Below are 12,077 nucleotides of genomic sequence, written 5' to 3'. Positions count from 1 at the left end.
TTTCACTGATTACATACATTTCTTTTACAAAAAAAGATATTAAATCAGAATTGAAGTTAACCTGACAGACAATTAGTTGAAATCTTGTTGGATAATTGCTTTTGTGTCCCTCTGTTTTCTAGTAATAATATTTTTAATGTGCATTTCTGAGGCAGACTGAAGGTTCTGGCTGTAATAAAAATTAAATGACTACATACCAGTCAAGACATGAATTCATTTAATTTTATTGAAGCCAGAACCTTTGTTCCCCTTCTCACATACAAACTCACACAATGGGTTGACCTTGGGTTCTATTCAGCAGAAATATTCCCCACCCTCTACACAAGCACACAGCCTGCTTAAGGCCTGTCCAAACATGTGTGGGCCAAGCCAACTTGTTCAGCAGGGAAATAGTCAGTATGCACAACCTTGTTTTGTTTGGGTCTGTTGGATGTGGGGACTGGATTGTTTTTTTTTCTGGTTTGTGGCTCTTTGGGAATGCTAATGGCTGTCTGCTTTCCTGCCCTTGTAATATCTGTTTACCATTTTGCTGGCTCATAAGTTGGTCATTTGGCACTCGTGACCTAACCAAGCAGATCAAAGGCTTTCAAAGGGCAGACTGTATGAATACTTCCATCTCCATCGCCAATGCCCTTATTTTCCCTGTCTCCTCCCTCACCTCAAAACTTAGTCTGTTTGTGTGTTTCAACAACGAAAGAAACCTCTGAACCAAATGTGTGAGAGTCTAGTGGTCACCTCTGGGCCACCATTAACTTACAGTAACCTCTTTGCTATTGGATGGGAACTGGAGACAAAGCGGCCTTTGTTCCAAAGGTTTGTTTGTTTGTTTATTTTATTTCAAATGGCTCTGGGCTATGACTCCTCTAATATGTTTACCAAGGACAAGGTGAAGAATGGCTTCATGTTTTCTTTATTTACAGTGCCTTTAGACACTACAAGTTTTTGTCATCTTCTCAACACAATATCAGGAGCACAGATATAAATCACTCAGCTCCTGGGATGGCTGCACAGCAGTCTCATCAGGATTTATAGGCGACAGACTATATGAGATAATAATAAACTTATAAGGACACTTGGAACATGCAGGAATTCATAAAGTTATTGACTTCATGAGGAAAAGTTTGTCCCTTTCTTAGAACGTATGGTGCAACACTGCTGGAATCCAACATCTCTGTTCGGCTGGCAGCTAACAATGGGACTGGGGATATACTCAATTTTTTGGCTCATGAAAAAAGAGTAACTACCCATCATGTGTTACAAATATTGAAAGGTTATAAACACCACCGCAAGCCATCATTTTCTGACAATATGCTTGAACATGTGTTTGGAGTTAAGCATGCACTTTGATTAAGCAGGGGTGGACCAAGCCTTGATGTGAATGGATTGGTTATGTAGCTACATACTCTTGTTGTATGGCTGGTATGTGTGATGTGGATTCTTGCTAAGTGGAGAGCTACAGCCTTGACAAATCTGGGTCTAGAATTAAACATAGTCATGTATGCTTTGCTGAATTGACATCCTAGAAAAGAGAGTAATCAAAGTCAGGCCAGGAGACTATCAGCAACAGGTATTAGGCATCAACTCAAGGAACAGCAGTAGACCTCAGTTTAAGATAGCTATGGGCATGTGATAAAGAAAAAAGGATCTATTAAGTAAGCCTTGCACTGAAATTTAAGAACAGCCATTCAATAGGAGATCTGTGAAACAGGTCTTAGTGAAGTGATGAAAGTTTTGTGCCTCAAGACACTGAAAACTAGACTGAGTGGTACACTAGTAAGTGGTAAGAAAGAAAACTGGGAAGGTCTTAATGAGGTTTAGGCAACAAAGAAAATGTAATCTTTTCCTGTTATAAAGGCCTGGATATTTATTTCTATTTAAACTGCCATGTACCCAGATAGAAACAGCATAAAATCTTTATAAATATTTTCTAAAAATGAAAATAAATCAGCAAGATGTTTCTATGGTGACTTTATCATATATGTAAGTAGTTGGCCATTCATTTCAGGGATGAATGCTTATGCTGTCAAGTAGTTTGAGGTTCTATTCTCATGGCATTCTGTGCTGAACAGAAGCTTTACAGTGAATTGCTAATGTACCTCCTTCAATAAGTTCCTAAGTTGTTTAGGGTGTACATTCAAATTTTGGACCCTGAATGTCTGTTCTTGATCAACTTTCTCTTGACTCCAGTTTGAGTTTACCATATGTGATAGCAAAATAAATACCTTGATTCTAATTTTTTTTTGACAGTTTTCACCAAGAACTGGGTTTTAAAAGTTTGGAGGCTTATACTTGAGTCTGTATTTTGTGTACATGTAGAGCATTATGTCATGTCCCCATGATTTCAAGTGGCAGACTTGATGTGTTCATTAGCAAGGACCGTCCTTGAGTAAAAACCTTAGTTAACACTGATAGTAGCAGTTCAAGCAATGGACTAGAAGCACATACATGTGTGATAAATTACCACTCAGTAGAAATCAAGTGACTTACAAAGGAGTGCTTGCAGTGCTTTCTTAAAATGCACACTCAGTTGTTTATGGCTTTATACCCAAATGCCTTAATTAATGTCTCATCTTCCTACAGAGGTATGACTTTTTGTGCTGCAGTGTAAGGTTGAACCTGAGTTGCTGCCGTGAGTTTAGCTGTCGCTTAGATTCTACTCGGTGCTTTCTCAGACATGGTTCTTCCTCTTTGGGAAGTCATTTGCCTCCCTGTTATGTGCTGGGTTGTTGGGGCTGCCCAGCTTCTGCTCTGTTTTCTGAAGGGACTTCCCTTCTTCTGGCCCAGAGACACTGCGAGCGTGAGCAGTTAGGGATCTGTTTCCAGTTTCAGGTGGCGCAACCTCAGCGCTTTTTGTGTGGTTGTCTTACCAACAAAATACTTCTGGGTATGTGTTGACAGATAACTGAAAGAGAGAAATATTCTTTTGTACAGTTGTTTATGGAATTTACTGAACTAGGAGATCAAAGACTGAATATGCAATAAAAGGGTTGTATAACTTTCTGACCAGTAAAAGTCAGAAAGGAGGTGTAAATGATGGGACCAGTCAGGTTTCATACTTAAGAGTATTATCATACCATTTGGGAAGGCACAACAGCAATGTATGCAGAGGCCAAGAGAGCCTCTCTCTTCTCCCTGCAGTCATTATGAAATTGTTAACTTAAACAATATTGGGAGTTTACTCTGGAAGCCTTCTCCACTGCCCAGCTGCATCAGGCAGCTTGGACCTTCTGAGAGTTTAGATCATACTGCATTGTGTGGTTCAGTGTATTTCATAAAAAGAGTTTGGGGGGTGATTTACCAGAAGAGCCAAAAGCTAAAGGAATATGTTGAGATTACATTCAGAATATTATACCTCTCTGGCTATTGCCCAGTTACATTTTTTCAGTGAACCTTCCTATATATGTTGCCTGTGTACCTAAATGATCTAATTATGAAGAACTGGAGTCTGGAAAATACTATGGTGAGACCTGGAAACCACATGTTAAGCAGATCCTCTCAGTTCGATGGCACAAATCTTCCTTCTGGGAAGTGTTTTACTGGCTATGCAAATGTACTGCAGTTGGGGTGATCTTCATAGCCTGTGGAAAGGTATCAGGGCAATATTTGTGGCTAGAATCATACAGAAATTGGTTAGTTAGTGCAGCCATACAGATTTTGTTTTCAAATTCATGTATTTTTTCCTGTCTGTTTTCAGGGAGCCTGTGTGATGGTACAACCAGTCAGTGTTACATGCTGCCGGTGTTGGATACTATATTTGTCAGGAGAAAGTATAGAAGAGGTGGCCTAGGGATGAAAATGCTGCATGATTTCTGTCAGTCTTTCATGGCTGAGGATGCCTTGGGGATCAGCTGCCCTATTTCTGCTGCCATGTATCAAGGTAAATCATTTGATGTGGAAATGTTAGGTAAGGGTCATGTATAATGTATAAATTTCAATATGGTCTTGGTAGGATTTTCTTAACTGTATAAGAGTTCAGTGCACTTGTCTGAACTGAACTGTTGTTAGTGTGCAACTGGTTACTTTTCTTGAGACATCTGGAATTTCCTGTAGAAAGGTAGGTCATTATTTATGTAAGACAATAAGAAACATAGAACTCATATTGCCTGTTTGATATTTTGCATTCTTATCTCACTCTGTCTTAGAAATAGAACTATGTCATTGCCCTTGACAGTGCCTTAGACATTTTATTTGACACTGGAGGGAAAAGAATCCTAAGATGTTGTCAAGCCTACACTATGCACGTGATGCTCTTGTAGATACTGCATTTGTAAGAAATTAGATTTAATAGGCCATATACCTAGGCTCTGCTCATTCATCCAGTCACATCAGTACTTGTTTTGTATTGACTGTCTTTGAACATTTGGCACTTTTAAAAGATTGCCTTCTCTGTGAAGTTCTGGTTTTGCTAGTAAAATTTACAGAAATATCTGTGCTCACATTATTTATAAAACTGTTATCTTTAGAAAAGCATTTTGTCCTAAAGTTGCTCTCTGTATGGCATACAGTCTTTACCATCATTTTTTGGGAGATGTTTCTATTGACATGACTTTACAGCCATTTCCTAGTAAGTGTCAGCAAAACTTTATCTGTTCTTCCTCGTGGTCAGTGTGTGTCATTGAATGTATACAAATGTACCCCAATGTATGCAAACGTAATCCAGGAGTTTCTAAATTCAGAAAGGAGTAGTACTGACTACATTCTTTCTCTTCTCCCAGTAACATCCATCTTTCCTACGGCAGGCATCAATGATGTAGACACTATGGATCAGAAAGCTGCATTTTTTATGTGTTAATGCTAGCGATATATTGCAAGACTATGCTTTCATCTCAATTAGGTTTAGAGCTTACAGTGAATAAATTTGACTTGTATTGTGTTCTATTTAGGTTTTCTAAGCCTTATAAAAATACTAATGCTGTAAGTTACATTTTGGGTATATTGAAGTCACTGCCTATTTTTAATTTAATTGGAGCCACAATCTCATACTTTGACAAAAGAATGTAAACTTTGACTCTAAATCTCTGTACTAATGTTTTCACTAGCATGTTATTTAATGTGCTATAGAGGCCCAAAAAGAAGTAAAAAGCATTTTAGCAGATATCTCTATTGTGGCATATGTGTTACTTTCAGTAGCTTTTATTGAAATGATTAATTCAGTTTGGATATCCTTGGATAAAATTAATGACACCAATATGCTCATTACTGTAAGGCAACTGTTTACATACCAGAATTAGGGTTTTTGTTTCAACATCTCATTGTTAAAGTCAGCTGAATGTTGAAGATAAATTACCCATTCTGTAGTATGAGGAACTACAATGGACAGAGGAGAGCATGAAAACAATTTTGTTGTTTACAGATTGCTGTCTTAGTATGGTTGATGGAACTGACAGGATGGTGGTTAAGGAAAGTTTAAAAATCCCCTTTAAACTTTTTAAACTATTTGTGTTACAACATAAACCTGCTCTTGGCTCTGCAGACATCCTAAGGAAACCTCTAAAGCAGACAAATTTGAGTTTGATAACATAAACAAACTTAAATTTGATTGTTTATCCAAATTATATTAATGTTCAGTGTGCACAGTGATAGGAATCAGTGGGACTGTGCTTTCTGAAGGCACTATATCTGACACAGGTACCCCTGTTCTTCCTATTTCCTGCTTTCCACATTCAAAAAAGTAAATGAACCCCAGCAATGGAGTATAGGGTAGCAGTAGTAAAATGGAGGGTGGTATTGGGCCAAGTGCAGCAAACTGATACAAAGGTTTTGTTTGTAAACAGAAATCAGAGTATCATTCTTAGTGGTTCAAGCTGGAAGATACTGGAGCACCTTTCATTTCAGAGTAGTGAGGGTGAAAAAACCCACACTGCAGTTAATCTAAAGCCTGCTAAGTGTCTGGAGATAGTTCTGTGATGCAGTGCCAGAAGAAGGTGGCTCAGTAAGTCATTTCAAGTTCTGTATTTCTGTGCTCACAAGGAAGCAGATGAACAGGATTCACTTGTGCTTGTTCAGGTCATTCCACATAGACTTTTCCTAAAAGCCCTGGCTAAAAGAAAAAAAAAGGAGAAGAGAGAAGAAAAGATTTCCAAAGGAACTAATGAAAGTAGGTCTGAGAGCATTTCTGGGATAGAATACACTCCCTCATCCACTGTACTTTTCACTCATTCATGCTTTTACCCCTTGGTTTCTCCTATTCAGTTTGCCAGAAATTCTTGCAGACTTATCCCGAGGAGCAGAAGCGACTGTGGGAGGTGGAAGCACCAGGAGATTGGAGCCAGCGAGCGAATATCTGGTTAAAAATTCAGATGGAGTCATCCCCTTCAGGAAGTGAGTTAAAATAAACAGTGTGAACTTGGCCATGTTAGTTATATAAAGATAAGAAATAAAATCAAGAGTTAGGTAGTGATAATAGATAGATGGTTTCTCTGTTTGCACATGGAGAAACTACTGAGTGTGCAGTCCACTGTTTTTTTCCCAGTAAACAGGACAATTCTTAGAAATTATGAGGTAATGAAATTGAACTACAGAGCATTTGAGAGATACTGAACAAAGCACAATCTTGGCATAAAGTTGCTGTAACTCCCGTTGCAGTGCACGTACAGCAGGGTAGAAGTTAGCCCCCAAAATTCCTGTTGCACAACACAATGTCTGGGTTATAGAGAGGGGTTTGTTTCCCTGAAATCATTACAAAGAAGAAATTTGTATGGCCAATGGGCAATGTGTTTAATTACCTTAAATTTGCTGCCAATACCGTCCTTGGATAGAAACACAAACATTTTCATTATGGCTTTTGGAAGATTCAGAATACTCTCCTACAGGGTAAATCCTTCTTGCTGGGAGCATTTTCTGGTTACTTCACAAAAGATAGCGACAGAGTAGGAAAACCTTTTGACAGTTCATATGGGCATCTTGTTGATGTAATCTGTTCAGCTGGCTTGGGGATCCAGACAGGCCTCTCTGCTGCATGCACACAAGCTGTGATAAGCATTAGGTTCCAAAAGAAGGGCACATTGCCTTTTTCTGGAAGTGCAGCCAGGAGTGCTGCAGAGCAAATTGCTCCCGTGACTTCCCACATCTATCCTGCTTTGTATTGGCTTGGGGACCTTCAGCTGAGACGTTGCGTTTCATCTTGTCTACAGTACCCCACAGGAGAGTTAAGTCAGAGTTTAGCCCTAGGCTGGGTTCCTCTGAAGCCATTATATTTATGTTCTTCATGCTTTAAACCAACAAAACCTGGTGTTGCTCTTTCCTTTAATCCATCTTGCTAAGTTCAGATTATTAATGGCAATTGAAGAGAACTATGATCCAAACAGAAAGCGGATTCTGGAAGAGAGTACACTTTCCTTTTTCTTTCTTTGTTTTGCCATCTTGTACAATAACAAACAAGCAAAGAGAAATGACCCAAAACATGGGTAGATATAATTCCACCATAGTGGCTGTCAGTAAAAATGCACACGAGGCCTGGGAACTGCCTTGGTCTGTTCTGCACATAAATGAGATGCCTCATATCTACAAAAAGAGGAAGGAGGGAAAGTATAAACCAGGAATGGGGGAAGAGGGGTTTTGTACATTTATAAGGACTGTGAATTGCAGTGTGGCCTTTATAGTGAAAGGGAGCAGAAACAAGTGAATTTGGCACTAAAATGCATAATAAAATCTGCGTTTTAAATTATGTTCTTCACTCAGGCGCACAGCTCACTGGGCATCACTTTCCTTTACACTGAATGTGCTTAACAGGTTTTAGTTCATCCATCTTCGGTGGAAAATCAACCCACTAAAAAACCAGTATTTAAAACTGTGTGTAATACATTTATTGTATCTATCTTACATATGGAATCTACTTGTGTGCTTCTTGTGCTTGCATTATCCCAGTGCTGTGCACATTATGCACCCAGGGAAATATAAAGTGAGAGCACAGGACAGATAATGCCTGTTAGAATTTGCTAGGGGAGAGTTTCCCTGGTTTTGCTTTGTGCTAAAGGCAGCATTACTCTTGCATAGCTCTGTCTAATAGCTGGTGAGGATACAACAAGAGAATTTTCCAGGGCTTCATGCTATCTGTTCATAGTAGATAAAGCAGAAACATTTTCTGAGTGCAGGGGTCCTTTATCATCTGACCTAGTGTGCTGCTTACCATACACGTAAAGAGAAGCTTGTGTTTCCAGAGACACAGAGAGGAAAATGATGTGACATAGAATGGAAACCACTGGAGTTGTGCACTTACATGTTCCATACACAGAAAGTCATTTAGATCTTCTGCAGGTCTGCAGTTGACACCAAGCTGAGTGGTGCAGTTGGCATGCCTGAGGGATGAGATGCCATCTAGAGGGACCCAGACAAGCTCGAGAAGCAGGCCTGTGTGAACCTCATGAAGTTCAGCAAGGCCAAGTACAAGGTCTTGCAGTGGAGAAGGACTTGGGGGTATTAGTGGATGGAAAACTGACTATAAGCCAGCACTGTGCACTCACAGCCCAGAAATCCAACCATGTCCTCGTCTGCATGAAGAGAAATGTGGCCAGCAGGTCAAAGGAGGGGATTCTCCCCGTCTACTCTACTCTTATGAGACCCCACCTGAGTGCAGAGTCCAGCACTGGCGTTCCCAACATAAGGAGGACATGGACCTGTTGGAGTGTGTCCAGAGGAGGCCATGAAGATGCTCAGAGGGCTGGAGCACCTCCACTGTGAGGACAGGCTGAGAGAGTTGAGGGGTTCAGCCTGGAGAAGACGCTGGGGAGACCTCACAGTGACCTTCCAGTGCTTAAAGGGGGCCTGTAAGAGAGATGGGGACAAACTTTTTAGCAGGACCTGTTGTGATAGGACAAGGAGTAGTGGTTTTAAACTAAAAGAGGGTGGATTTAGACTAGATATAAGGAAAAAAATTTTTACAGTAAGGGTGGTGAAACTCTGGAGCAGGTTGTCCAGAGGTGTGGTAGATGCCCCAGCCCTGGAAACATCCATGGTCAGGTTGGACAGGGCATTGAGCAGCATGATCTAGTTGAAGTTGTCCCTGCTCATTGCAGGGGGGTTGGACTAGACGACCTTTAAAGGTCCCTTCCAACTCAAACTATTCTGTGATTCTATGATTCTATCTTTAGGGGGTCACTTGGGAACATAGTGCTTCATTCCTCCCCACTCTGTAATGTAGAAAGAGAAACACAATGTAATTCAATATTGTCAGCTTCAATCTGGATCTATGGCAACAACCATGAAAATAGACAAGTCTTATTTTGTTCTGATTTCTTAGATCCCCATCGACATTTGCAATGTTTTGTTTTGGAACCAAAATATTGAGAAGAAAAATTGAAAATTCTGCTCATATTACATATTTTCCCCCCAGTACTCAGGATTGAATACTATTAATGTTGTAAGAATTCTGCGATCATAGATATTCTAAAAAAGGTTTCTGTAACCCTGAGGTCAGAATTTTAAATTTTGCAAGGTTGTGTGGCTGCATCTAGTGGCAGTAGAGGTAAACTGCAGCACTCTGCTTACTGCAACTGATACTTCAATTTGGGTGTGCACAGATACATAGACATATATGCACACTTATTTCTGTCTGTATGTATACATATATCTATAAAAATAAAGGTCTTTAGTATGTTGTCACACATGGCTGCAATGGTTCATTCTGAATTAATTCTTACTGTTTGAAAAATGGTAATATTTATTTCCACCAAATAGTAACAGGAACACAGTGACATTTCTCTTCTGAGGCTGATTGGAGGAACAGAAATCATTTAACATGATTTTTTCCTAGTTTCTAAATCTTCCAGGCAGGGACCTAAGCTGTTTTGAAGTAGTTTAGTAATATACATAAAACATGTAAATGTGAAGCTAATGCAAAAAATAAGCAGACTGAGCAAGAATTAAATTTCAAATGATTACTTATAATTCTTTACCTGAATTGGTCAGAGTATCTGCCTTTTCTGAAAGAGAGGAAGGGATATGGGTTTTCTCTGTGTAAGAGATGAATGGATTATCTATTTAGCAGAATATTCAAGCTAGGAAAGACCCAGAGACATTTTGTTTCTAGTATTGTTGTTCCCCTTAGTCTTTTGTGGTAGTGTCATTGGGCATCCTGGTTTGGTTAATCAACAAAAGCAAGGCAAGAGGGGTTGAAGGTAGCATTTATGCGGCTTTTTCTGGTGTGTTTTTTAAATGAAAGCTGCTGTGGAAGTCTGCTAACATTTTTTTTTTTTTTAATATCTCTTTCTGAGGCAAAACCATTCACCTCATTTCTCCAGAGGCTGAAATGGTCTCTCGTATGGAGACTACTCAAACCAGTAAACCCAGACAATCAGATGTGGAGCAGATGTATAAGGTACAGTGACTATTTTGCTATTTTATGACTTACTTTTTCATTGGTGGCCTTTTTGCTTTTTACTGAAGTAGTTCCATTTAAATATGAGACACTATCACAGATAACTATAGGTGTTTTTTCTACTGACCCATAGGTTTATGTGGGTAATCATAGCTTTACAATATATATACATATATATATAGTTGATTCATATAGCTATAGTAGTTTGAAAGGCTAAAGTGTACAGGATAGTTTTCACTGAATGTTGTAGTTTGATCCTCACTGAGATAAGGGAATGGTAACTAAGCTGGCATAGAGTGAATTCCAAGGTGTGTGTATGCAATGACTTTCTGAACTGAACCCTGATTTTCTTCTGTGTCTATACAGGGGCTTGAGTGTGACACCTTTAGAATGAGTAAGCCAAGCTTCTTACAGTCCTAATTATTTTATTCCACTACTGAGCTGCAGATCTGACTGTGCTTAGCTTTTTGCAGGATGGAGGCCTAAAACAGGCTGAGAGGTTTGAATGAAGCTCAAACCTAGTTAAGGGCTACATGTATCTGAAAAAAACAAATCACAGTAATGAGGCTTTTTCAAGTAATAAAGAAAAAGGAGAGACGAGTGGAAGCAAAACAAAGAGCTGTAGGGGTTGTTTCCCCAGGACATTTTGGTTGCCACACAATGAAATCAGTTTGTTTTCTTCAGACATGGGTCTCCTGGGGGAGCTATGACAGCACTGGCCCCTGTGGTGCACACTCTTGCATTCTGTGCTGTGGTCATGGCTTCAGAGCCCACCCAGCCAGATCAAGGCTCCGTGTACTCCCAGTTTTCTTTATGCTGACACTTCTGGGAACTCAGGCAGAGCAGCAGGAATGAAGCTGTTCTATACAAACAATGCAGCTAAGTTTCTTGCCTTGCATGTTTATCGTGGCCTTGGTTGACAGAGACATTTTATATTAGCATCAAGACACTGTTTATGTTGGTTTTGTATAATTTGGTGTTCCCTCTGTCTTGGTTCTAATTTCAGGGCATTGAATACATTCCTGTTGTTGGAAAAGTGGCAGGAGATGTCACAGAAAAAAAAGATGACACAGCAGCAGCATGGACTCTAAACTCACAGGGTCCTGAACAAGAGGACTTAGAGCAAGGTGCAGGCAATACTCAGCAATGCAAAGGATTCAGAAAAAAAACAGGTTCAGTTGGAGGCAAGGCCACCAAACATTTTCGAGTTATACCATAATTGCACTTTCAGAAATCAGCAAAATCTCTGTATGGTCTTAAAAATTGTAACTGACTGTTCATAATTTGTAATGCTGGAGAGATTTCTTCAGGTAAGATATAATTTTTTTGCAAGACACATTTTCGCCATCTTGTGTTTTGTTTTAAATAAAGCTTTTGTTTGCTAATTGTCCTTTTCTTTTTCGTCTCACCAAGTAATTAAGTAGTAGTTGAGCCTAGTTATTTTTCTGCTCTGAAAAGATTTTATTTGGTTCCATGAGATGTCCAAAAGGGAATAATTGGAGGGCTTGTGGATACTGATGTAAGAAGATATTTCTATGGAAACCACATCTTGCATTATGGAAGAGAGATACCACAACACACGTTGGTATCAGAATGACAGCTGTAACCTTCCTTTCAAAGCAAACAATTGATCTTGAATTGCTTTCATTTGAGATTTTCTAGCAGAAAAATCTGCCTTAAACCCTGTGGTGAACAGGATGGCATACAAACTCCATTAATGCAGAAAAAGTTTGGTGCAGAGAAGAAGAGTGAGCAAGCTACA

The 12,077-nt window shown here is 39.5% G+C and overlaps 1 protein-coding gene across 3 annotated transcripts in view; it reads left to right on the top strand.

Moving 5' to 3' along the window:
• Window positions 1-11,694, top strand: part of LOC141965460 (protein FAM169B-like) — a 40,856-nt gene extending 29,162 nt beyond the window's left edge. For all 3 annotated transcript variants that reach the window (XM_074917118.1, XM_074917117.1, XM_074917119.1), the window contains 4 exons: window positions 3,695-3,877; window positions 6,193-6,321; window positions 10,212-10,315; window positions 11,322-11,694. In XM_074917118.1, coding sequence (XP_074773219.1) covers window positions 3,695-3,877; window positions 6,193-6,321; window positions 10,212-10,315; window positions 11,322-11,534 — 629 coding nt within the window. In that variant the 3' untranslated portion in view covers window positions 11,535-11,694. The remainder of the gene's footprint in view (window positions 1-3,694; window positions 3,878-6,192; window positions 6,322-10,211; window positions 10,316-11,321) is intronic.
• The last annotated feature ends 383 nt before the right edge of the window (window positions 11,695-12,077 follow it).

The sequence above is a fragment of the Athene noctua genome, chromosome 13 (genome assembly GCF_965140245.1).
Source record: "Athene noctua chromosome 13, bAthNoc1.hap1.1, whole genome shotgun sequence".
Classification (NCBI taxonomy): domain Eukaryota; kingdom Metazoa; phylum Chordata; class Aves; order Strigiformes; family Strigidae; genus Athene; species Athene noctua.
Note: the sequence above shows the minus strand (reverse complement) of the source record. Positions and strands in the feature narration are given on the sequence as shown.